Raw genomic sequence first — 27,102 nt, 5'->3', positions numbered from 1 at the left:
AATGAATCTGAAGCATCCATGAGGACACAAGTTTGAGCCCTGGCCTTACTCAGCGGGTTAAGGATCTGGCACTGCCGTGAACTGTGGTGTAGTTAGCCGACATGGCTCAGACCTGGCATTGCTGTGGCTGTTATTTAGGCCAGCAGCTGTAGCTCTGACTGTGGACTCCTAGCCTGGGAATCTCCATATGCTGCAGGTACAGCCCTAAAAAGACAAAAAAGAAAAGAAAAAGAAAAAGAGAAAAAAAGAAAAGAAAGAAAGAAAAAGAAAGGCCATTCATTCAATGAGCTTTCTATTCTGTATCAGGCTAAAATCAAAGGTATAAAATTAATGAACGAATAATCCCTATCTTCCAGGAACTCTCAGCCTTCCTGGAGAGATGACACTTGCTTGAACCAGAGGCATTGATTAGTGACATCTGGAGAAGAGAGCATGCCACATTTTGGGAGCAGCATGAATTGAACCAAACCAAAGAGGTAAGATACATCCTGGTCTGTATTGGGAATTACATATAGTATGCTATTGCTGCATTATATTAGGAAAGAAGTAGTCAGAGTTGAGGCTGAAGATACCAGCTGAAGCATGAAATACCTACATGATGGTAGAGAACTTGGGCATTACCTGAGCATAGTGGGGATCCATTGATGGTTTTAAGTAGGGAGTGATGTGATCTAAGTAAGATTTTAAAAATATCACTCCAGCCATGGAGAATGGATTGAAGGAAGGGAAGGGTGAAAGGGAAATCGGAATTGACCCCAAAGGAACATTAATGTGCAAATGATTTATTCAGAAAATGTTTCTGGGGCAGCTGTTAGGAAGAAAGTAGGGGTTAAAAACATGCATGGGCACTATTTCATCACCATCTGGTGGAAGGAAGATGCTGTGCAGGGAGTTAGGAATTAAAAACCATTATAAAGTCTTCTGCCACTTTAGTCATTAAAATCCCTGATTTTTAGTTCCCCATCTATAAAATGGGGAAGTAAATCCTTACAGAACCATTGTGGAAATGAAATAAGGAAGTAAAAAGCTTTTATGAGAGCTAATATAATACAAATATTATATTTATAATATAAATAATGTTACTAATATTTTGTTGAAGATTTTTATGTCTATATTCATCAATGATACTGGTTTTTTTTTATTATATCAAACATTTATTTTTTGTGTTACAAAAACAAAAATAAGTCCAAGCAGGTAATGAAATAAACATTTTTTTAAGTGTCCCCCCTGGGTTCTCTGTTCCAGAATTTAGTAAACAGTTCAAATTTAGGTTGCTTCAACATTTCTTCTGGATGCTATGAGGTCTCCATCTTATAACCATGTTTCTCTAATTCAGCTCCTAACTGATTGGAGAAGTCATCCTCTACATTGTCATCATCCCAATTATCCTCCCAGACATGTGCATCTTCATCTTCATCTAAACCAGCCCAGTCTTCTGCAGGAAACTCCTCGAACTCGTCGTCCTCCTCCAGCAGACCCAAGTCTACCGGCTGTTTTTTCTCTGACATCGCGACCCTCAGTTCCCCAAACCTCTCAGGCCAGTGGAAAAGTTGGGATACTGGTTTTTAATTTTCTTTTTTGTTGTTTTTTTGGTCTGGTTTTGGTATTGGGGTGATGGTGGCCTCATAGAATGAGCTTGGGAGTATTCCTTCCTCTGCAAAGTTTCAGAAGGATAGGTGTTAACTCTTCTCTAAATGTTTGATAGAATTTACCTATGAAGCCATTTGGTCCTGGACTTTTGTTTTTTGGAAGTTTTAAAATCTTGGTTTCAATTTCAGAACCTGTGATTGGTCTATTCATATTTTCTATTTCTTCTGGTTCAGCTTTGGAAGGTTGTACCTTTCTAAGAATTTGTCCATTTCTTCTAGGTTGTCCATTTTATTGGCATGTAGTTGCTCGTAGTAGTCTCTTATGACCCTTTGTATTTATGTGTGGTCAGTTGTAATTTCTCCTTTTTAATTTCGAATTTTGTTGATTTGAGCCCTCTCCCTTTTTTTCTTGATGAGTCTGGCTAAAGGTTTATCAGTTTTGTTTATCTCTTCAAAGAACCAGCTTTTGTTTTATTGATCTTTTGTTTTCTTCATACTTATCTGATTTATTTCTGCTCTGAGCTTTTATGATTTCCTTCCTTCTACTAACTCTGGGTTTCATTTGTTTTTCTTTCTCTAGTTCCTTATTTGTAAGGTCATGTTATTTATTTGGGATTTTTCTTGTTTCCTGAAGTGAGATTGTATTGCTATAAACTTCCCTCTGAGAACTGCTTTTGCTGTGTCCTATAGGTTTTGGATCATTATGTCTTTGTTGTCATTTGTCCTATAGGTTTTGGATCATTATGTCTTTGTTGTCATTTGTCTGTAGGTATTTTTTATTTCCTCTTTGATTTCTTCAGTGAATCATTGCTTGTTTAGTAGCATATTTTTTAGTCTCTACTAGTTATTAGAGAAATTCAAATCAAAACTATAACGAAGTATCACCTCACACCAGCCAGAATGGCCATCGTCAAAATGTTTATCAATAATAAATGCTGGCGAGGGTAAGGAGAAAAAGGAACTCTCCTATGCTGTTGGTGGGAATGTAAGTGGTTGTAATCACTGTGGAGAACAATATTGATATGATCCAGCAATCCCATTCCTGGGCATCTATCCAGAGACAATCGTGAGTTGAAAAGATATATACACCCTAACATTCATTGCAGCCCTGTTTACAATAGCCAAGACATGGAAGCAACCTAAGTGTCCATGAATAGAGGACTGGATAAAGAAGATCGGTACATATATAAAATGGAATATTACTCAAAAAGAATGAAATAATACCATTTGTGGCAACAGAGATGGACCTAGAAGTTATCATACTAAGTCAAAGAAGTCAGACAGAAAAAGGTAAATAGCATATGAGATCACTAATATGTGGAATCTAATAATAAATGATAGAAAAGAACTTATAAAACAGAAAGAGACTCAAAGATTTTGAAACCAAATTTATGGTTACCAAAGGGAAAATGTGGGGTTGAAGGGATAGATTAAGGGGTTGGGATTTACATGTGCACACTACTATATATAAAATAGATAGATAACAAAGGTCTACTGTATAGCACAGGGTAATTTACTCAATACTATGTAATAACCTATATGGGAAAAGAATCTGAAAAGGAATAGATATATGCATGTGTAAAATAGATTTACTTTGTTGTACACCTGAAACTAACACAACTTTGTAAGTTAACTATACTCCAATAAGATTTATAAGAAAGAAAGAAAGAAAGATGCTGAAGCATCTGTTTCATTATGATAAATGCACAAGTTAACTTTCTCAAGTGACAGCAGGAAATACTGGTAACCTTGGCAACACCAATGGCCCTTCCCATCTTTTTTTTTTTTTTTAATTAAAATAGCTGTTGCTAGGATACACCCTAAAGCAAAAAGAAGGTAAAAGAGGGGGAGCAAAAGAATTTGAGAAATGAAAATGGATGGGGAAGAGAAGATGAGAGGGAAAGAGAGAATAAGAAAGGAGAGAATGAGAATAAGAAAGGAAGATAAAATGAAAATATCGAGTGGTATTTGAAGGGCAGACTTCTGGACATGAAAGAAACCATTGAATTATCACCATAATTAGAGAGCATGGGATGGGGGTGAAAGTAGAATGTTAGTTCCTGATTTACTAAAAATCATTAATTCATATTTTGTTTTGACTTTGTGTTTTCTCGAATAAGCTACTTATCCTTAATGTGGGTGTTTTCATATTGCCCTAGAAAAGAAATGTTTATTAGCTCTCTTTCCCTTACTCAAATTCCATGAGCATTCTTTTTTCTAATGCCTCACTTTTCCACTAGCCTATAAATAAAATAACTGTAGAGAGTAATATTATATTAAAATGCAGTGAATACTCCCTGAAGGAGGGCACAGGGCACATGAAGTTCTCCAGTGTCTAGAGGAAGCCATGACCCCATCATCAGTGCTTCTGCCTGCCTTCACAGCTTACTTCTGCCATGCATATGCTTGGTTATTGGGTGAAATGAACAGTTTCAGCTGCTGGCAACCTCTGAGTTCAGAGGAAAGGTGATAGTTGTTCTGGATGATTATAGCTTTTGGTAGCTGGAGAGTCATACCATGCAAAACTTAAAATGAGGAGAACTGGCAGCCCTTCTGAATGATTCCTCTCTACTGTGGTATAGAGAATAGTTACCCTGGGCACATCCCCCATTTCCAGAAAATGAGTAGGTTGCCCAAGATAGTGCCACAAAGTAATTAAGTGGCTTTGACATCTTAGATATTTTGTTACAGTTGAAGGGGTTTTATGTGCTTTGCTCACCATGGCATCATCAGCACTTAGAGGAGCACCAAGAACATGGTGGGTGCTCAGAAAGCACTGATGAGTGAATGAAAAGAAATCACTTCAACTTTCTGGGCCACAGTTATCTTGCTGTTTCTAGTTTTAGGGGGAGCCCAGCCTTTACCTCTAAAAGCAAAGAACTCAGGATTCAGCTCATTATTGGAGCACCTCCCCTCTCACCATGGTGACTGAGGATGGGGCCATGATTAGTCAAAGTTAATATGATATAATGAGAATTTTTCTTAGGATTCCAACAAGAAACTTTCACTGTCTTTTCTTTCAGTGTGAATGAGCGAAGATATAGTGTTGGTTTTGCTACAGCAATCTATGAACATGGTGGCCTGAGACAAATGCTAGTCCTAATGAAGCAGAGCCAAGAAGTGAGAACTCTGACTATCTTCCCAGGGGACTGTTTCCAAGATGTCCCAAAGCTGCAAATCCCTGAGAAGCCACAGAGGTCAGCATCACCTGTTCTTCATGCTACACTAGAGACACAGGTGTAGAAAGATACTAAGATGTCTCACTTTTCTACCTGGCTACCAAGTTTACTAGTTTACAAAATTTATCTTTTAAATGGCTCTGTTTTCCTCTTCTGACAACTTCATTATGTATAGACTTGATCCCTAGAACTTGGGATTGAACTGAGAAAAATTAGATTATTCTCTTTTTCATATCTTTACTCCCATTCCATAGATGCTGCTGAATTCTTTGGATTTTCTCACCAACTTCCTTTTTTAAAGATAGCAAATGTTAATGCAAATCAATAAAACAGACACCAAGAAGCTTCTCACCCACTAACTTATTGTAGATCTTCAGACATCTGGGTTCCAGGTAGAACTTAACCACTACTACAAGCAAAATAAAAGACATTCTAAAGGACTCAGTCATTGTCAACATTTCTATGGTTTTGACTCAAATACATGATTTATATATAATCCTAAAATTGATAACAATATTTTTATGCCCCTGTTGTCTGCCAAGCACGAACCAAAACACCAGTTACTACTTTCTTGGAGCTTACAATCTAGCAGGCATGGGAGTAAGTAAATGATAAACAAATGAATAAGATTTCAGGTCATAATATGTGCTACACAGAGGCAAAATAGGGTGAAGTGACAGAGCTTATCTGGAATGTTGAGTTCCACCTTAGCTAGGGTGACCAGGAGGTCTCATGGAGAAAGTAACAATTGAACTGAGATCTAAAAGATGAAAAGGAACCAATTATGTGAACACTTGAGGAGGCAGGGGTGGTGGTTCTAGACAGAGAAAACGAAGATTGAAAAACCCCATGTGAGGACAAGCTTAAAGTTTAGAAAAAATGGAAATATACTGAGGGAAGACATGGAAGTATAACATTTAAGGGGATCAAGAGTTTTGTTTGCTATATTATGTTTAAGTGGCATGTGAATTCCTTAGATTGTAATACAGGAGAGGGGTTAGAACTGGAGATGTAAATGTTGGATTAATTGACTGTGGATAGTATTTTTTTTTTTTTTGTCTTTTTTTAGGGCTGCACCTGAGGCATATGGAGGTTCCCAGGCTAAGGGTCAAATCAGAGTGGTAGCTGCTGATCTACACCACAGCTCACAGCAACACCAGATTCTTAACCCACTGAGCAAGGCCAGGGATCGAACCTGCATCCTTTTGGATGCCAGTCAGATTCCTTTACACTGAGCCAAGACAGGGAACTCCTATAGATAGTATTTTAATTATAAGACTGAATGAAATCACCTGGGGGGAATGTAGATAGAGACATGCAGAGGGCCAGAGAATTCTCATGGTTAGAGGAAGTCAAATAAGCAGAGGAGGAAATTGCCAAGTAATAAGAATCTAGTAAAGAAAAGTCAAAAATTTGGAGGAAAACAAGAGAGTATGGTATCAAACAATCAGAGAAGGAAACAGTAAACTGTATTAAATGTTGCTGAGAAGTCAAATTAGACATGTACAGATATGTAACCTTTGAATTTGGTAATACTGCTGCCCTTAGCAAGGGTTTCAAACAAGGCTGAACTAAGTTGAAGATTAAATAGATAGCAGTAAGGAGAGACGTCAAGCAAGGACAATTTTTTCAATAAGTTTGGCTGTACAAGAGAGAAAACAAATGGGGTAGTATTTGGAAAAGATTTGAATTCAAGAGAAGGTTTCCTTTACTTCCAAAGTTTAGAAGCATTTTTGAATATGAAATTAATGATTTAGCATGAGCCTTCCAATGCCTGTCCCAAACTCAAAGGGCTTGGATGAACAAAGATGGATAGGTATTCTCTGAGAACCTCTTTAGCGGCCAGATATTGCAGCCTCAATAGTGTGCCCCAGTAGATACTTATATTTTTGTTTGTTATTGCCTAACTGTTACAACTCTGAGATATTTAAAGGCTAATTCTGAATAAAAGTTTCCTTATCAAACTGCTAATACAATGTTAGTTTTAATCGTCAAATCAGAGAAGAAAGAGCTTCCCTGAGTGATTATAAATGAAAAAGGCAGAAATTAAATCTAGCCTGATATTAATATTTTAACAGAAAACTAAATCAAATAGAAAAAGAAAAATAATGGTAAAAACAAATAATCCCTGCTGAAGCAATCCTATTTATTTTATCTTTCCATTTCCCATTATTTTGGCACAACAATTATTTACCTTTTTTGTTAAAGAATGTGGCAATTTCAAGTGTTTTCAGGAAGTGAAGAAAGTGGGCTAGGACCTAATATTATACCTGTGTCAGAATATAGATTAAGTTTTAGTATTTTTCTTTTTTTTTTTTTAAGATTGTAATCTTTAAAATACTTTAAGATTCAAAAAAAAAATACTTTAAAAGTTGCAATCTCTGCCTTCTAGAAAAAAATGGGAATTAACTTTGAGGCAGATTATCCTTTGTTCTGGAAAAAGCTATCCTCTGTAGATTCCTGGGTTAGAAGACCCCTCCCCCATACCACCCCTCAAGGACAAGGAGAAATGTCTACACTAATAGTACTGTTCTTATCCTGGTTTCTTATTTGGATTAGCCAAGCAAACATATGTTTACTTGCTGTAGATGTCCCTGACTGTTGGGTTAAAGTTGGGATGGGCACTGACTGTGTAGAATAGTAAGGTTTTCATAGTCTGATTCTTAGGTCATACACATCAGCATCACCAAGCTAAAAATGCTTGGTGATGCTTCACCAGACATATTTGTGGTGATGCTGGTGATGCTTCACCAGAATCTTTGTAGATGGGTCCACAGACATAACTATTCAACACACCTTTCAGATGATTCTTATAAGTGGTATGCTCCTAAACGTTGAACTATTGGCTTTTGAGTTGGGAATGGGGAGAAGGGGAAGCCCTGATTTATATTAATTACCAATTTCTCCTCTTCTACTGCAAATAGAGAAATTAGAAGAATAAAAAAAAATCTGATAGGAGTAAAGGGGAGTTTGGTGAGCATTTTCTTTTTATTTTTTATCAAGGACTATTTTCCCTACCCTACAGTTCAAGCTTGCAGCTGACATTTATATTTAGCAAGCTCTGCTTTCACCTTGCCTCCTCTCTTCTCAGAAAACAGATAAATCATTTGGTTTGATAGTTGCTGCCAGTCACACCTTTCTTCCTCCCCTTCTCCTATTCCCCCTGCAGCTAATCCATCTCTTTTCAGTGTATCTAGCCCTTCCCCCCCCCACAGCACTAGGTAAGTGTTCACTCTTCTCCATCTATATTGCATTTGTAGCTTTGCTTTCAACATGACTAGCAAACCTGGGATTTCCAGGGTTGCTTCCCCTGCTTCCTTTCTTGAAATGATATTTACATCAAAAGGGGCCATAAAAAGGCAGGAAACAAAGAACTGATCAGATCCAAGAGAGGAAGTCTGCTAAGACGGGAAGCCCTTTAGCAGTCATCTCTTCACTCCAGAAAGAAGTCACTAAAAATTCTCCACCCTTACCACAGAGTCAGACACATTGTCTTCTTCAACCTGAGGCTGACCTCTGAGCTGAGGAGCAGTCCTGTCTCTCACCTCATCATCCTGTCACCTGATAATGCATCCCTGTTGTATTCTTTGCAATAAGCCTTATAATGTCTGCTGTTCTCAACACCTGGGGCCTAACCTCTGAGCCATGATCTCAGAAAGAAGACCCTGAAGTGCCTTTCATTTGTTATAGGATTAACACCATACATCAATTCCTTTCCCTTTTCTTTTCCCAGTAAGTTATGAGTTCGGCGCTTATGGAGCAAAGTAGCACTAGGGGTTTAAGGATCTGAATTGTTTATCCTGACTCATCCTGCTGTGGTATTTCAGCCAAAGAGCTTAACAGTTCAGCCTGCAATTTTTCCAGTTATGAAAGACAAATAGTAACGTAATAAAATCTCCCGCCCACCACACATATACATTTATTTCGTAAGTATTTTTAAAGGAAAAATGGGGATAGAAGTTCTGTCAGCTGAGAATTAATCCTTTGGTTGACTTGAGAACAAAGTTGGATGGTTTAGCATGCCATGTAAATGTTCAACATTTTCTAAGAGTTCTCTTTTATGTGAATCAACCCATTTTGGGTTATTCTTACCAATAACCCTGTCAGGGCTTTACAGAGGAGAAAGCTGAGCTTCAGAGGACTTGAAGTAATATGAGTGGAGCTAGAATTCAAACTCAGGTGAACTGGCTTCCTCTAATGACTCTCAACTCTATGTCTCAGACTAAGATAATTCTCTATCAAATATTTCTCTTGAGCTTCATATTGTATGTCTAACACTATTGGGCATTGCTACCCTTTGGCAGTTGACATTGAAAGACAAAGACTCTTTCTGATCTGGTAATTGCTTATATAACTGGCCTTACCATTTACCCCTCTTCCTGTCATGCTCTACGCTTGATCCTTACCAAATTGCAGTTTGGCAAAAATACATGCTATGATAGATCCTATCTATTTCTCCTTTAGGATCAAGGCATACATTTCCACAGCTGCAGAAGTGCTGGCTATTGTCTATGTATAGCTGAGAATTTCTGAGCTTATATCCAAGAAGGGTACCCTGCACAAAGTTGCACCACATTCCAGAAGCAGCCTATATTCCATGACTGGTAAGTGGAGGTGCATAAAGCCCAGTACTCAAAATGAATCAACTCTGAACAACATTACAACTCAGAGCTTCCTCCATAGGATGAGTTGAATCCTCTTTTGGAACTACATTGCTGTTAACTTTTCCCTCTGCCTAATGCTATTCCCCTTACTCGTTAACAAGTATTTTTCTTCTTAAGAAGCTTCTCTATAACTCTGCATTCAAATCTGTGCTTCACAGTCTGTTTCCTGGGAAGCCTGACCTAAAACTATTGGTACCAGAGTTCTTCTAGCAGCTTTAAAATGGGATTTTGGAACTATTTGACTAGCTGGCAATGAGAACCCTGCTACTGGTGGTAGGTGGAATTTGATAACTCCTGGAATGCTGTCTCAGTGCAGAAGGTACATCTTTCATTAACAGTAAACTGGGATAAAAACTGAAAGAGAATGTACTGCAGGTATACTATCTTAGGCAAATCATAGGTTCTAGGAAAGTAGCAATTCTAAAAACAATGGAATTAGATGGCTTTGGCTGCGTGCTGTTAGGGCATTAGAGAAAGGCAGTGAAGGACTGAGAGCAAATAATCTCAAATTTAGGGCAAAGTGAGAAAGCCAGTGGGCCTGAGGTCAGAAAGGTTGAGAGCCAAAACCAGAATCTGATTTTGAGTATAGCAGATTGCAGAGAAGATTGATTTGTTAACTTGGCAAAACTACTTCACCAATGTCAGGGCCTTAACTGAAAAGGAGTGAGGCTCTGAGGCTTGAGATGGGGTATTTGGGGTGATGCCCTTATAAATCTTGAATTTCTAGTGTCCTCTGACCCCACAGAAGTGTTCTAGTCCTTCCAGCTAAAAGTTATTCCTTTTTTGTTTGTAAGATTGAAAGACAATATACATGCCTACACCTCTTTTCCCTTCCCCCTCACATCTCCACCTTCCCTCTTGGCCACCAGAACAGTAACTCGGGTCAGGTCATAATGTAACTGGCTGCAGAAGTGTCTGATCTGTCTACTAGCAGAGGGAAGGAACTATACACCCAAAGAGCTGGAGGATCCAGCCAACTCGTATCAACAGGACCAAGAGAGAATGTATGGTACATGTACCTGAGGTCCTGGATCTAGAGGGTGGGTGGGGAAGGGGAGGGGGTGATGAAAGCAAAATATAAATTTGGATAAGGGGGAATTTATGTATATGGGGAAATTCTCCATTGATGCAGGATTTAATATCTTGTCATGGACCCAGGAGCCAGTGCTAATATACTGCTAGAATGGCCCTTAGAAATTTGGAAATAATTATGGCCCACACGAACTAAAAATACCAAAACTTCCATGGAACATGGTGAAAGAAGAGATCAAAAGGGCCAGAAAAGAGGGCTTGCTACAGTGGATGTACTCTGTAAAGCAGAAAACCCATTGGCCAAACGTGTTCACTTAAGGGTCCACAGGATACTCCATTTACTGTAGTGATTAAAAATGCACTGATGAGAAGGGCACCAGCATAAATGAGATGCTTGGTTGTGGCTGTCCTATGTAGGCTAGTGCTGGTGGTAAAAGAGGCTGTCATAGAATTGAGAATCCTGATAGCAATGAAGAGGATGCCAAACTAAACAAGGTGGTCACAATGCTCACAATAAATAGTCAGTCTGAGTAATAGCCAAGAAGACCTGACCCACACAGAGCCAAGGAGATGGTTGATAGGACACAGTGATCCATAGGCAGTCAACAAGGGTATGCTTAATGTGTGCAATAAGAGTCAAAGATAGATATTCAGGAGGTTAAGGGAACTTATCCCAATAAAAAGTCAAAATGCCTTGTTCAGAATCTGGAACCTGAGCCACTTTTCAGCCCCAGATCCCACTGCTTGAAGAAAAAGTCTTGTCTTTAGGAGAAAGAGATCTGCAACCCCATTTTAAGTACATATGATAATTCCTTCAGTACTTCCTCAAGATACCTATGACTATCTGCATAATCATGCCCTGGGAAAAAAGGGACTATCCAATCATCTTGAGTGGTGTGATGCACAGGGTCTAAGTTAACAGTGATATTCAAGGACCTAAAGCATCTTTGTGGCATTAGTAAGAATAGGAGCATATGGGAGTTAATTAATAAATAAAAGCCTGGTCTAGTTCCATTTCACAGTGATTCTGTGGACTTACTATGCAATCATTTGTTTAATCCTCAGATGTAAAATTGGAATGGATACACTTGATATTTGAAAGAATTGCCATATTGGTTCTTTGGCCTTTGGCCTGGCACACACCTTTCCCAACCATCCAAAATTACTATCATATCTGTGAGCAACCTAGTGGATTCATGGGTGGCATCATATCCTCCATTCAAATCACCAGTCTGGCTTCTACAGAAAAGTTTTAAAAGTATGTCAATCTTTGGAGATGACATACTATCAGTGGGCTTCTACAAACTCAATCAATTAGTAATCCTGATTGCAACTGCTGTGCTTGATAGTGTATCTTTACAGACCAGATTAACACAGACTCAGATCATAATATATAGCCATTGATCTAGTAAATGGGATAGTTCCATCCCTTTTAGGAAGGATATCAGATATAGTTTTTGTTCATGTGGAGTGGATAGCAATATATTATGGTCTTGTTTCAGACTATGTTAACTCATCTGTGCTCTGTATAATATAGCCCAAAGGGACCTAGATTCTTTATTCTTCAGAACATTATTGGTCCACTATATCAATGACATCATGTTTACTTGGATTGCATGAGAAGGAAATGGCAAGTACACTGGAGGTCTTGGTAAGACCCATGCCTTGCAAAAGACGGGAGATAAATATAATGAAAATTCAGGGCTCTGACATATATATTTTTAGGAGTATAATCATCTGACAGATGCCAGGATATTCCTCCCAAAGAAAAGGAGAGATAAATGCATCTTGTATCTTGCACCCTTAAGAAAAAAAGCATGACAGTTTTAAGTCCTCTTTGGGTTCTGGGATGACACATTTAATACTTGGAAATACTGCTTCATTCCATTCATCAGGGGACACAAAAAGACTACTACCTTTCAGTAAGGCCCAGAGTAGAAAAAGCTCTGTGGTATGACTGGCACATATGATTCTGCAGCACTAATAGTAGTTATCTGTGATGAGAAAAAGTGTTTGAAGTTTATGATCAGCCCCAATAGATGAATTTCATAGTGGACTCCTAAGATTTTAGAGCAAGGACTGCTATCTGCAGTAATCAGCTAGAGACCAAATTAACTCTTGTCTTGCTCCTGGGACCTGGTAGAGGAAAATCATGGACATCAATTGACCATGCAACCAGGACTGCCCATCCTGACCTGGAGAATTTCCAAGTCATAATAAAGTCAAGCTGAACGAATATCGATCCATTGTAAGGTGAATGCAGTATATTGATTAAATTGGAAATGAGCAGAGCCATAGGAACAAGTAAGTTGTAAGGAGCACCATCTCCATGTTATCTACCACTTTTACAGTGACACCTATTCCTCAGCTCACACCCATAGCCACATGTGAGTTCTATTTTGACCAACTGACACAGAGAAAAGGACATGCCTGGTTCCTTGTCAGGTTGGCTCTGTGTATCCAAGTGGGATGAACTTACCATGTGAATTGTGTGGCTCCATGTGGTGCATGGGCTGGCCTGTGTTGGATGCTGTGTTATACCACCTAGATCCCCTCTTCAGAAGTGATATATTCATCCCATACCTGTCAGCCTATTGGCTCTGTAGCTGATATGATCTCTTGAAATTTTCTTCAATTGAAGGGAACTGCCTCGTCCAAGGCCACATGCCTCCCTAGGGGCAGAATAAACCAATCACCTGATGATTCAGGAGACAAAGGTTCTGTCTTTGTATTACATGTGAATATCAGCTTCAGAGTCTATTTTCCAGGCAGCTAGCCCTGAGGTAAGTGCTTTTCCTGCTTTCAGGCTTTTGAACATGCTAATAACTCTTTGAAGTGTTTTTGCCTATGTTCTTCAGCTTCACACAAGCCAGTGACTTTCAACTCTTCCCTTTCCATTAAAATTATGTAATTGCTTAAAAAATTAATGCTGATAATCCACCCCCAGAACAATGAAATCAGAATTTCTGGGAATAGAGACCTAACATCTATATTTTTCAACCCCTCCTTGATGTTTCTGATGCATAATGATGGCTGAAAACTACTGATCTTATCAATGCCTGTTTACCAATGTTTTTGAGTATCTACCACCTATCATTTTCTTCTGAGAAGTCCTCCACAGTCAAGTCCCTTAAGGTCCAGGCATGCATAGCCCTCAATGCATACCCCTATTTAAGGATTTATCATAATTATCCATTTACTTATCATTTTTGCCCACTTAACTATGAGCTTCTGGAAAGAGAGGTTATATCTTAATCACTATAGTAACGCTAGAGAATAGCCCTATGTCTGGCACATACTTCTTTTTTTATACATTGTGTTAATAAGTTGGATGTAGATTTGGAGTCACTGGCATGAAAATGGTAACAAAGCTGGAAATGAGGATGACATTGCTATGGAAAGGTGTACCATTATCAATCTTTTTACATTTAAGAGCTCCTTTTTAACATTAAAGTTTTAATTACAACAGAAAATTCAACATATGTTGGAACCAATTAGAATGTATATATGGGAAACTTAGCACACTTATTTTTTCAAGCAATGTTTGATGCACATGTGGTTTCAAAGACTTCTTTTGATCATACAGAGATTTGCCCAAGAATCCCTCTAGAAGTGTGAGAACCAGGACAGAGCCCTTGGGAATGTTAGGTGGAAAAAGAAGTGGTTGTCAAAGACAGAAAGAAAGATGGGCCAAAGATAAGAAAATATCCCTTAAAATGTTGCAGAACTAAAGGATGTCGAGCTGTTAGTGCTCAAAAAAGACAGATAACAATAGCTTTTGGCCATGCTTTTCACCTTTAACTTTCCTGCCCCGCATATCCCATCCATACCCCTTTTTGATCAGAATAAGTTGTCAATAACTTGTGTTATGACCTTTAACCTTTAACAACAACTTTCTGCATATTGGGGCAATCAGATTCCCTCTCTTCTCTCTCTTGAGAATTTGAATTAGAAGACATAAGAAAGGGAGAGTTAACAGTGGAAGCAGAGTTAAAAGAAACTACTTAGTGAGCCAACTATGAGCTAGAACCTAGGCAATGAAAGAGAAGCCATAAGTAATTCAAGCTCAGAGCCATAGAATAATATAATAAATTAGCAAGTGGCTGAGAGAATAAAATGAATTGGATGGGCAAAGAAGCAGAGGCTGAATGAGAGAGAGATTCATACAGTCCATGAGAAAGGCAGTGGTAAGAAGCAAGGCTCCCTGACACTGCCCTTCGCTTTTGGTTCCAGTTTCACTCCATATCTTGATGTTATAGCAAACTTCCCTCTTCTTCAGGTCATCAGAATGAAACCCTTTTCCTTGTGATCAAAATAACCTCACTAAAATAGTAGCTTGAGTAAAAACTTAAGTTTTATGTCTCCCAACCCAGGGCTTTCTTCATTGTGTCAATTGGCCTCGGTACCTGTTTGGGCCTTTCTTCTCTACCCCTAACCAATTTTCTGTATACAATCTACATTGGTGGGAGAAGGCAAGTAGTCCCCAAGATAAATTCATACAATCTATAGTGGTTATGCCTTCTATCGTTAAGACAACACTCTCAAATACAACCAGGAATCGGTGACTTATTTCTAGTTTTAAAAATTTTACTCTTATCCCCTGAGGACTCTGCTATTACATAAACTTGTTTTCAATCATATTATTTGTATAAAAATGACAGAATTTTCTTCCCAGCTGTATTTTTTACTTTTCTAAACTAGTAGAGCAGACTACAAGAGTTAATGTTATTTCTAACAGTTGACTAATAATTTATTTCTCTTTGGAAGTTTACACTGGAGGAATTTAACTCAGCACTGTCAGTCAGGATTCAGCCAGAGATACAGACTAGTAGGAGATTACATTAAGAGATTTATTGCAAGAAATTGGCTTATGTAATTGTGGAAGCTGGTTAAGCAAGTCTGAAATCTATAGGGCAGACCATGAGCTCTAGGCATAGGCTGAAGTTAATGTCCACAGGCAGAATTTCTTCTTCATTGGGGAAGTCTTGGCTCTTGAGACCTTTCAACAAATAAGAGTCAGGCCTACCCAGGCCTATCTAGGATAATATCCTGTATTTAATAAAGTCAAATTATTATGTGTTTTCATCACATCTGCAAAATACCTTCACAGTTCATTGAATAACTGGAGACTGTAGTCTAGGTAGGTTGACACACTGAAAGATCATCATAAGTACCATGGAAGAAGCTACTATGAAAATGCAAAATGTTAGCATTATTGTGAAAAAAGTAGTAATTTTACTTCTCTAAGTGTTAATTTTCTTTGAAAAACAAAACCAGAGTAAATTGAATTTGGATGATTTTTTTATTTGATCAATATTTATTTATTCATATGCCAGTAATGTACTGTGCTAGCCACTTTCATTCATTTTGTCAGCAAATTCTCTGAGTTCTGCCTTCAAAATATATTGATAATCCTACCACTGCTCTATTTACTGTTATTCTCCTGTCCCAAGTCACTATCCTCTCATTTTTGGATTGTAGAAATAAAGCATCCTTAATTGCTCTCCTTGCTTCTTACCTAGTCCCCACTATAATTCAATCTCCACATAGTACCTAGTATAAATCTTCTAAATCTTCCGACAGCATCATTTTACTCCCTTGGGTAAATGTGCCAAGAAATTCCTTTATCACTCAAAGTAAAAGCTTCAGTTCTTTCTATGACCCATGTGTGTCTATATGATCAGACACCACTATATCACTCTTGTCACCCAACTCTGTTACCCTCATTTACTCTATTCCAGTATTGTAGGCCTTCCAGCTTTTACTCCAACACCCAAAAAGTATTCTCACTGCAGGGCCATTACACATACTGTTCTTTCTGGCCAGAATGATATATCCTCCTTGTTTCCTCACTTTCTGTGGGTGTCAGCTTAATTATTATCTTTTCATAGTGCTCTTTCTCGACCATCCCTTAATAATGTGTCCTTATTTTGCAGTGTCTTAATGCTTTATCCTCATTCCCTGAGTTCTTCTTCTTTGCATCTATCACTTGGTCTGCTTTGTTTGCTATAATGCCTAGATTAGTACATGAGATGTAGTTGACATTCAAAAAATATTTGTGAAGTGAATGAAAGAAAGGTGTCCACTTGTTGTGAGAGTCAGAAGAAAAACCTAAATCCTCCTATCTGAGCATCTGCAGTGCCTTTGTACTGAGAAAAATCCTTCTCTGTATCAAATTTGGCAGGGAATTTTCTCTGCTTTTTTTCTTTTTTGAATGGTATTGTGATATCATTTCTCCCATGACCATTCATTGAATATGTGTTTCTATGGTTACGGTGTTATTTCCAGTCAGAATCCTGTTGAGGAGAAAGCTGAATTTTGTATCCCAGTAAGTTAAGATTCTCTTGACATATCATAGATTTCACAAATCAACTTCCTGTGTCCTTCACCAAATTAGTTGGAAAGGTGGAGTAAAGGGCATATTTAGCGTTCAACTCCAGAGTTTTGAAAAATGTCAGTAGGAAATAGAAAAAATGAGTTACCCACACAGTTTCTCATCAGTGAGGGTCCCAGTGAAATCAATCCAATTTTACCTTACTTCCCACCACTGTCATACACAATTGCCTCTGGAGCATATCCCATAGTAGAGGCCTTGGCATACTAGCTGTCATTATGCCCTTGTCTTAATACCCAGTCAAGCCTAAGATTCCTTAGGCTGCTTACTCTTTTGGTTCTGTTCTGGGGGATAGAAATAAAAGTACAAATGAGTATACTTCTAGAGCTTAATCTGTGAGTTTACTCCAGAAAACAAATGATGTATGGCTAATGTTGACATTCAGTGAGTACATGGGGATCTGGCTGTGTTAGTACATCACAGAGGAGCTAACCATGAAATTTAGAAACATACCTTAGCATCTTAGCTCATCTTTTTTAACATACATAGCTACCATAGAGAACTGCTGAGAAGATAGAAAATTTTATTTTTATTTTTATCTTTGTCTCATCTTCCTTTTTGGTGTCCCCTCTCTGTCTTGGCTGTGCTACTTCCCACTCATCTTCAATCTGGCTCTTTTTGCTCATAATCTGCCCAAGGGGTGAACACTATACAGCGTTTTTAAATTGAATTGTAAAAATGTGAAAACATTTTCATAGCTATGCAGATATCTTCATATAGTCTTTAAAATAAGGATCATTGCAAATGCAAATTAATTTGCATATATATGATGCAAAGGACTGATGCAAATGACTGATTCATGTCCCACTCTGGGTTTATAAGTATCTCAAAGTTAGTATCATTGTAATCACTGAAAAGTAGTGATTTTTTTAGATTAATATTAGAAAAATTAAATTTTTGTTGAAATATCTACAAAATATGGCAAAAGAAATTGTACTTTAAGGCATAGAAAAATATGCCCTCCACTGTGTCTTGCCAGGCCTATGTTTGCTAGCTTTTTCTCTACATGTTAACTCTGCTTGTTCAAGCCTGTTCTCTTACCACATTTTTAAAAAAAGTTAGTTATTAAGGATTTATTATGTCTGCCAGAGTACATGCTATCCTTGAAAGACTAAACTTTAATTCATTTATTCATTCAACAAGCATTTACTGAGATATACTATGTACCATGTACTCTGATAAGAACTGGCTTCTGAGTTGAAGAAAATCAATATATATTGTGTATACCCTGGAATAGGGTAGGGGAATGTGATATAATCAGCATCTGTTAAGCAAGATGTGATAAATTCTGGGAATGAAATAAATGCACAAAGTCATAAAAGAGTTTCCGATCCTTCTGGATAACTCAATTCCTCATTTCCTTGGTGAATAGCCTCATTGATTCTCCATCATTAAAATTTTTCTTTCACTACCCTCTCCAAATTGAAAAGAATCCACGGCACCACTCCAACTTGAGTTTTAAGATCCACCTTTTTGCAGATGTATATTATGATTAAATTGTTCTGTCTGTCTGACATAGGTCATTAGTTTCTTGACTAAGATCTATGCCGTTTTCTAAGTCTATCCCCACACTAAGTAGCTTCTCTTTCACAAATAATAAATAAAAAATGGTGATGACTGCCTGAGCCTTTAGGATCTACTCACTCGCTTCTTAAACACCTCCTTCATTTCTTTTAGTAGTGAATATGGCATGTGCTTTTTAGAGTTACTGAGAAAGTTAGTTTGCCTATTCTAACCAACATTTTAAAAAGGCTGAATGAGAGTCAGAATCACGTGAAGTGATTTTCCGGGGCTTCAGAGATTGAATATAAAGAAACATGGCACCTTTTCTGGGCCCAAGAAGGGTAGAGCTGGTTTGGATTCTTATTTAACCAATTATGGATGAAAGGGAAATTTTGCTTAATAAAATAGACTGAGTCATACACAATTGCCTCTGGAGCATATCCCTTTCAGAATATGATTTGGGAGCTATATTTGCAATTCTCTCAGCCAAAATGGCCTTAGACTCCTGAATCCTCCATAGGATCTCACCTAATATAATTTCCTGAGTTTGAAATATTAGTGCTGAGAATAATACAGGTTACATGTGGATTGGAAGCTCTGGTGGGCAGTAGTGCACTAGTCCCCTGAAATAAGCAGGACATGCCTAAGCATACACCCACCCTGCTCATCAATTGCCTCTGCCTTCATGCTGGCCTAGAAGTTATGTTTGTTTTAGAGTTGTCACTCTTGCTTGTGCTACTTCCATAATGCTAGCCACATGTCTATGTAATAGCCATAGCTATTATAATGTTAATATGTAGTCAGAAAGCCAAATGCTTTGGGTTAGTAGATGAAAATTTCAAGTTACTACGAAAAATTTAGACAAATACCTTGTTGCTTCTAAATTGCTATTTGACATCAAATAACCAAAAATTTAACTTTATCACTAAACTTACGAGTTTTCTTCAGTTAGTGACTCTCATTCCAATTAAACACTATTCATGTTGGGACTCATTCTTCGTTTGTCTTTTTTTTAATATTGCTGGATATTTGACTATATGTGTTGTCTAAACTCATTAGACTTCAGTGGCTTTATATCCATACATGAACTCCCATCCTTTGGCCAAATAAATAGATTAAACAGCTAGACTTTTTAAACAATCTTTATGTTTTCTAAATTAAATCAAGTAACATTCAGATTTAATCCAATACAGTGTTGGTTATGAAGGTTATACAGCCATAATGCTATTATACACATTTCTAATTTGTATAATTTGTATAAATAAAATTTAGATGTACCGACCTTCAGTAATGATGACACAGAACTCTGTGCATATGGATATGACAAGAAGGCATTTAGACTGCTGCTAATTCTAAGTTTGTTACATAACATGTGAAAGTGTCATAGGATTGTACACTACAGACATATATTTCTGAGGTTCATTTTCCATTGTGATGGCACCAGCTATATGGAACCTGCCTGAGTCATAGGTTATGCTAGAAAAATCAAATGTCTGGAGGAGCAATTCTCTTTAGCTCCAAGCTTATGGTTGTTAATGCTTTAATACAGTGTTTTGGTGTCACTCTGATTATGAGCTAGAATATTTCAGGTCACAAAGGTTGTTCTGGGGACTCTTTAAAATTTAATATTTTCCACATGTGGTTTATGGATAATCAGAGATGTTCATTGCAATAGCACATCTGTTCCCAGGTGAAAAACAAACAAACAAACAAACATGACAACCTCTCAGGTGAGAATGGCAACCAGGTAACATTAAGAATTCAGCTAATAGCTGCCATTGCAATAGAAGCAGCCCATCAGATAGATGAAATGGCTAAGGACTTTATGATAATAGTTACATTAGAAAAATAAGTCCCAAACAATAGAAAGTTTTCTCTCTTCAGTTACATATCTGTATAGTCTGTTTGTGACATTTGGTTGAATTTATTTTGTTTGAACTTGACCTAGCCTGTTGTAATTTTAGTAAAAGTGGTCTTTAACAATGGTTAAAAAATTCTTTACAGGGAAAGCTTGATCAAGCACTCAAAAGGATGCTTCATTTAAACCTTCTCTACTGTTTAGATCTTCAAATACTTGCCAAATTAAAAACAGAAGGGAACTGGGAGTTCCCGTTATGGCTCAGGGGTAACAGACCCGACTGGCATCCATGAGGATGCAGTTTTGATCCCTGACTTTGCTGTGAGCTGTGGTGTAGGTTGTGCAGACACGACTCAGATCTGGCGTTGCTGTAGCCATGGATTAGGCCAGCAGCTGCAGCTCCAATTCAACCCCTATCCTGGAAACTTCCATATGCCATAGGTGCAGCCCTAAAAAGGCAAGAAGCGGGGGGGAGGGAGGTTACTGATTTCTATGTGCCTTGTTATCTCATATTACCTGCTAAATTTTTACCCTCTTTGTCATCTGGCCTAACAATAAGCCAGAGAAGAGCAAAAATGTAATATGGACCAAAATTTAATAATGTATTAACTGATATAGTTTATTTCTTCCAAGGGCCTATACCATAGTTATGGTATTCTTAATAATGCCCACAGCTGACCCTATCAAATAGTACTGAACATGCCAACATTCCCTTCCCAAACCAGCCATCCCCGTGACCTCCATGCCTCTCACAATTCCCAGGAAACCTGATATGTAATTAAACCTTCTTATAAGCTCCCAGAAAGTTCATGGGGTTTATTCATTCATTCAACAAATATTTATTGAGCATGAGGTACTGGTCATAAAGCCAACAGAACAAAGCCTATAATCCCCCATCCTCCTGCAGCATTCATTTTAGTAGGAATTTAGATGAAATTAGACTCTGCCAGCTTCCTAGGACAGACTGGAATTTGCAGAGACCTATACAGGACCCCTACTAACTTCAAAAATCTCTGAAACATCTGATCCAAATTCCAGCACAGATCTTAACTTTTTTGAGTTTGGAGACTCTGGAATAGACCAGCAATTTGGAACTTTGTCTTAGTGGGACCTGAAGGATGCAGGACATAATACAGTCTTCCACACTCACTGTTACTCAGGTTGTTTTAGTGACATGGACCCTTGAGGATATGTGCAGTTTTCAATCTAAAATAAATAAAGAGCAACAAAAAAGCAAAACAAGATCCAGATAACTTCATTAAATATATTTCTCCTTACGGTTCTATGATGCAGTATAAGAGTAGGACAGAGACTGTGTTCTTGCTGTCTGGGCACTTAAGAACTATTAGTTTGGCTGACAGGACAGTCCAAGTCTACTCCAGGATATGATACTTAAAAAACTATAAAGATATTTGGGTGTGAATTACAGTGACTTATGTAATTCCCACATGCAGTACTTTTTCCTGCACAGATCAGCTGACCTGAAGTTGACCATTGGCTGTAGCTTCTGGTACCTTGTACCCCTGCCAGATGTTTTCATAATAACATCAAGTAAGTCTTCTGTCTAGACTTCCCTCTATACTTGTCTCCAGATTAGATTCATATTTATTACTTAGGCTGCTATAAGTTTCTTCTCTTTATTTTTATGTTAATTTTAATTCTCTGCAAAGCAGACTGTCAAAGAATTTGAGGTTTCAATGTGTTTTTTTTAATTGTTTTTAAAATTCTTAGTAGTGATGTAAAATATTAAGGCTAAATTTGTTTGGAACTTTTGTTTCAAATTTCCCACATTTATTGCAACACATATCTTTATTAATATATGCATAATAGGTATATTAAGAGAAATTTAGAAACAGCTTGACACAGAATTGTGAACGATGTTATTATATGGACAAAAACAGCAAGACAGCAACAATTGTCTGAAAAGGTAAAAATAGCCAACTGATGTGGACAAATTTCTATAAATATTAAAAGGTAGAAGCAGCCACTACCCATAAAGCTCCTGAAAAGTTTGAGGAATCTATGAAGACTTCATAAATTTGGGGTACCTGGCAAGAATGTTTTGACCCACCAGAAATGCAGGGACACTGGGAAGAATTTTGTAAAGGTCATTTGAGAGTGCCTAGGCTCTAAATTTATATCCCTTGATCTACAACTTGAAATTTACATTTACAGAGAGATTTAAGCCTTAGATGAACTATCCTTGACCACTTCTAAGCCTTCTTAAGTCTAAACCTAAGGTCCACTTATTGAAGGGGCTGTCTTTTCCCTATTGTATATTCTTGCCTCCTTTGTCATAGATTAGTTGGCTATAGGTGCATGGGTTTAATTCTGGGCTTTCTATCCTGTTCCACTGATCTGTATTTCTGTCTTTGTGCCAGACCATATGGTTTTGATGACTGTTGTTTTGTAGTAGAGTCTGAAGTCAGGGAGCCTGATTCCTCCAGCTCCATTTTTCTTTTTCCGGATGTCTTTGGCTATTCTGGGGCTTTTGTGCTTCCAAACAAATTTTAAAATATTTTGCTTGAGTTCTGTGAAAAATGTCCTTGGTAATTTGATAGGGATTGTACTGAATCTGTAGATTTCCTTGGGTAGTATAGTCATTTTGATGATATTGACTCTTCCAGTCCAAGAGCATGGTATGTCTTTCCATCTATTTGTATCATCTTTGATTTCTTTCATCAGTGTCTTATAGTTTTCAGAGTACAGTTCTTTTGTCTCTTCAGGTAGGTTTACTCCTCAGTATTTTATTCTTTTGGATGTGATGGTAAACAGGATTTCCCTCCTAATTTCTCTTTGTGATCTTTCATTGTTAGTATATAGAAATGCAGTCAATTTCTGTGTATTAATTTTGTCTCCTGCGACTTTGCCAAATTCATGGATGAGCTCTAACAGTTTTCTGGTAGAGTCTTTAGGATTCTCTAAATATAGTATCATGTCATCTGCAAATAGTGATAGTTTTACTTCTTCTTTTCCAATTTGGATTCTTTTTATTGCTTTTTATTCTCTGATTGCTGTGGCTAGGACTTCCAAAACTACGTTGAATAGTAGTGGCGAGAGCAGACATCCTTGTCTAGTTCCTGATCTCAGTGGGAATTCTTTCAGCTTTTCACCATTGAGAATGATGTTCGCTGTGGGTTTGCCATATATGGCCTTTATTATGTTGAGGTAGGTTCCCTCTATGCCCATTTTCTGAAGGGTTTTTATCAGAAATGGGTATTGGATTTTGCTGGGAAAACTGGACAGCCACATGTAAAAGAATGAAATTAGAACACTCCCTAAAACCATGCATGAAAATAAACTCAAAATGGATTAAAGACCTAGATATAAGACCAGATACTATAAAAATCTTGGAGGAAAACATAGGCCAAACACTCTCCAACATAAATGACAGCAACATCTTCTCAGATCCACCTCTTAGAGAAATGACAGTAAAAACAAAAATAAACAATGGGACTTAATTAAACTTAAAAGTTTCTGCACAGCAAAGGAAACCCTAAAGAAAATGAAAAGACAACCCACAGAATGGGAGAAAATCTTTGCAAATGAATCAACTGACAAGGGATTCATCTCCAAAATTTATAAACACCTCCTACCGCTCAATACCAAAAAAACAAACAACCCCACCAAAAAAATGGGCAGAAGATCTAGACAGACAATTCTCCAAAGAAGACATACAGATGGCCAAAAATACATGAAAAGATGTTCAACATCACTCATTATTAGAGAAATGCAAATCAAAACCACGATGAGGTAGCACCTTACACCAGCCAGAATGGCCATCATCAAAAAGTCTACAAACCATAAGCGCTAGAGAGGGTGTGGAGAAAAAGGAACCCTAGTACACTGTTGGTGGGAATGTAAATTGGTGCAACCACTGTGGAAAACAGTATGGAGGTTCCTCAGAAAACTAAACCTAGAACTACTATTTGATCCAGCAATCCCACTCCTGGGCATCTATCCAGAGAAAACCATGACTCACAAAGACACATGTACTCCAATGTTCATTGCAGCACTATTTGCAATAGCCAAGACACGGAAACAACCTAAATGTCCATTGACAGAGGAGTAGATAAAGAAGATGTGGTACATATACACAATGGAATATCACTCAGCCATTAAAAGGAATGAAATACTGGCATTTCTAGCAACATGGATGGACCTAGAAATTATCATGCTAAGGGAAGTCAGTCAGACAATGAGACACCAACATCAAATGCTATCACTGACATGTGGGATCTGAAAAAAGGACAGAATGAACTTCTTTGCAGGACAGATACTGACTCACAGACTTTGAAAAACTATGGTTTCCAAATGAGACAGCTTGGGGGGGTGGGGAGATGCACTGGGGGTTTGGGATGGAAATGCTATAAAACTGGATTATGATGATGACTGTACAACTATAAATGTAATAAATTCATGAGTAATATAAAAAAATAATAAAAATTAAAAAAAAAATAAACCTGAGGTCCAGAGCATCAACTGTTGCCATTGATGAGTGATTGAATACTTCTGGGAGATAGTGGCTTTGCAGAGAATCTTTCTTTATTGATCTGGCCATATGGCACAGAGCTACCTCAAGTCTCTTTTCTGCTCAGTCCTCCCTCTGTCAGTGTCTCCTCATTGGAGGCCTCGAGCTCAGCTCTTATTGTGTTGGTACAGGAATTCTATCTGTAATAACCTTCTGCAAAGCCAGGAAGCTGTGTGTCTCTGGCCACCCAATTATGTCACAGGCTAGACCGCATCTTCTGGTGAATGGGCCAGAAAGCAAAATGATAAATCTTTATGATTATTCTTGATTGTTGGACAGGAGCAAAAAAAGACCCCTGACCCCAACCCAGTTTTCTTTTTCATTAGCCTCCTGATACTATTTCCTGAATAACATTTAAAGTAAGCAGCCTATAAATATTGTGCAAGTTTCCAATACTAAAAGCTGATAAAGTTTATTATACTTATAAAATAAAGGAAACGCTTTCAGTTTCCTATTTATAGGTCTCTGGGGATATTCAAGTATAATTTATTGCTTCAATTTTAGGAATGTAGTGTCCCTTCACATACTCTCTTCTTTTCTCTCTGTAGTATTTTATGTTGCAAGCACAACACATAAGTGATCAGGCACAAACAATGTCAAGCCTTCTGTTACATACTCTTATTTTTGTTATATCTCCTTAATTACCTCTTTAAAGATAATTCTTTCATAAGTTTACATTTTTTCTCTATTTATGTTTCTGTTCTCTTCTTCTTTAGTTAACATATAGACTTATTCTTTCATTTTACCTAAACTTCTCCTATTCCATGTTTGTATTCTGGAACCACCTGTGTAGCCATGCCCTCATAAATTTATGAGATTAGCATATGGCTGGTAGTCTGAAACTGAAAATATAAAATGTCTGCCTCCAGGAGTGCTTACCCAGCCTTTGTAATTTTCTTCATATGGAAGAAAATCCTTGATGGATAGACTCTGAATTTCACATGCTCGAGAAAAGGAGTGGAGAAGGGTGCTTAAATCTTTTGGTCCCGTAGATGCTCTGCTTATTGATTAGCTGGTACTGTTCACAGGTTCTGGAAACCTGGTCTTTCCCTGGATATAAAAAATGGCAAGAAAATCATGGACTTGGAGAAAAGACTTGTGGCTGCCTGATGGGAGGGGGAGGGAGTGGGAGGGATCGGGAGCTCGGGCTTATCAGACACAACTTAGAATAGATTTACAAGGAGATCCTGCTGAGTAGCATTGAGAACTTTGTCTAGATACTCATGTTGCAACAGAACAAAGGGTGGGGGAAAAAATGTAATGTATACATGTAAGGATAACTTGATCCCCTTGCTGTACAGTGGGAAAATAAAAAATATATATATATATAATTTTTAAATAAAAAAATAAAGAAAAATGTAAAATAAATAAATAAATAAAAATAAAAATGGCAATTACTATGGAGAATATCTGGTGTGATACCTCCTTTCACACCACTCAACAGTTTCATTATTTCTGAGATGCTCCATTTTGAAAACAAGTTTGTACTTGAATTATCACCTCATATTTTTAGAATCAAAATGCATTTAACCTTTCTTTAATGAATCGCATTTTATTCTACAAAATTTCTTGAAAGGCAGAGGTAGCAGTAGCATCTTAGCTTTGGAATGAAACGGGAAAGAACAATATTGTGTTCCTTTATGATAAAGACCAACTGAAAAGGAGTCCATCTGAGAATGCTGTATTTAGAAGTCCAAGCTCTGATAAGTGAGGCTTATAAAATGAAGAAGTGTTTTCACCCATGCCTTTATAAGGATATATGGAAAAGCCTTATACAAAATGAAGAATACTTCTTTAGCGCATTTATGAAGTGCCTTATCATTCTAAAATGGTAACACCTGACATTTATTGAGGCTTGCTATTTGCCAGAAGTTGAAATATATTATTTAAATATTTTCTCATTTAAATTTTGTGAGAAAACTAAGAAAAAAATTATTTTCCCCAATTAACAGAAGAGGAAAAATGGGGTTCAAATAAGTGAAGCAAGTTACTCAAGGTCACATACGTGGTCGTAGAGCCAGGTTTAAAACAGTTCTGTTGACTCCAAATCTGTGATTTAACCAATGTAATTTTAAAAGTCCTGTTTTGAGTCACTATATAGTCTCTTCCAAGGTAACTGTCTTTTAAGATACATTTGAAACTTGTCTGATTTTTTTTATTTTGAAGAATTTGTTTTTTATTAGGAGAAATCTGAATAACACATTGCTATGCTTGATTTTTTATTAAAAAGACATCATGCTTTTGTAGAAGAATAGAGATGACATAAAAGAGAAATGTTAATATTCAGACATTACATGTTGACTTTATATTAGCCTTCAAATTTTAATTTCTGAAACTTAAGAAACAATTTTT

General features: G+C 37.4%; 1 protein-coding gene and 2 long non-coding RNA genes across 4 annotated transcripts in view; 2 read left to right on the top strand and 1 right to left on the bottom strand.

Moving 5' to 3' along the window:
* The window catches only part of LOC106505799, a 221,522-nt gene extending 220,686 nt beyond the window's left edge, over window positions 1-836 (top strand). Inside the window, exon 4 of one of the 2 annotated variants that reach the window (XR_002338135.1) lies at window positions 357-836. This is a non-coding gene — a long non-coding RNA (uncharacterized LOC106505799). The remainder of the gene's footprint in view (window positions 1-356) is intronic. The other variant, XR_002338136.1, reaches the window with a different exon arrangement.
* Window positions 1,132-1,560, bottom strand: SEM1 (SEM1, 26S proteasome complex subunit). The gene has a single exon (XM_001927772.5). The coding sequence runs from the start codon at window positions 1,506-1,508 to the stop codon at window positions 1,296-1,298; it is 213 nt and encodes a 70-aa protein (XP_001927807.1). The 5' UTR covers window positions 1,509-1,560; the 3' UTR covers window positions 1,132-1,295.
* LOC110255318 overlaps window positions 2,823-27,102 on the top strand; it is a 72,755-nt gene continuing 48,475 nt past the window's right edge. Inside the window, exons 1-3 of the long non-coding RNA XR_002338137.1 lie at window positions 2,823-2,879; window positions 4,613-4,786; window positions 21,691-21,770. This is a non-coding gene — a long non-coding RNA (uncharacterized LOC110255318). The remainder of the gene's footprint in view (window positions 2,880-4,612; window positions 4,787-21,690; window positions 21,771-27,102) is intronic.

Source organism: Sus scrofa, chromosome 13 (assembly GCF_000003025.6).
Source record: "Sus scrofa isolate TJ Tabasco breed Duroc chromosome 13, Sscrofa11.1, whole genome shotgun sequence".
NCBI classification, from domain to species: Eukaryota; Metazoa; Chordata; class Mammalia; order Artiodactyla; family Suidae; genus Sus; species Sus scrofa.
The sequence above is the reverse complement of the archived record's forward strand: the minus strand, read 5'-3'. Positions and strand labels throughout refer to the sequence as shown.

Excerpts from the sequence above, each read along its gene's own strand:
- SEM1 (XM_001927772.5), bottom strand. The coding sequence starts at position 1,508 with ATGTCAGAGAAAAAACAGCCGGTAGACTTGGGTCTGCTGGAGGAGGAC.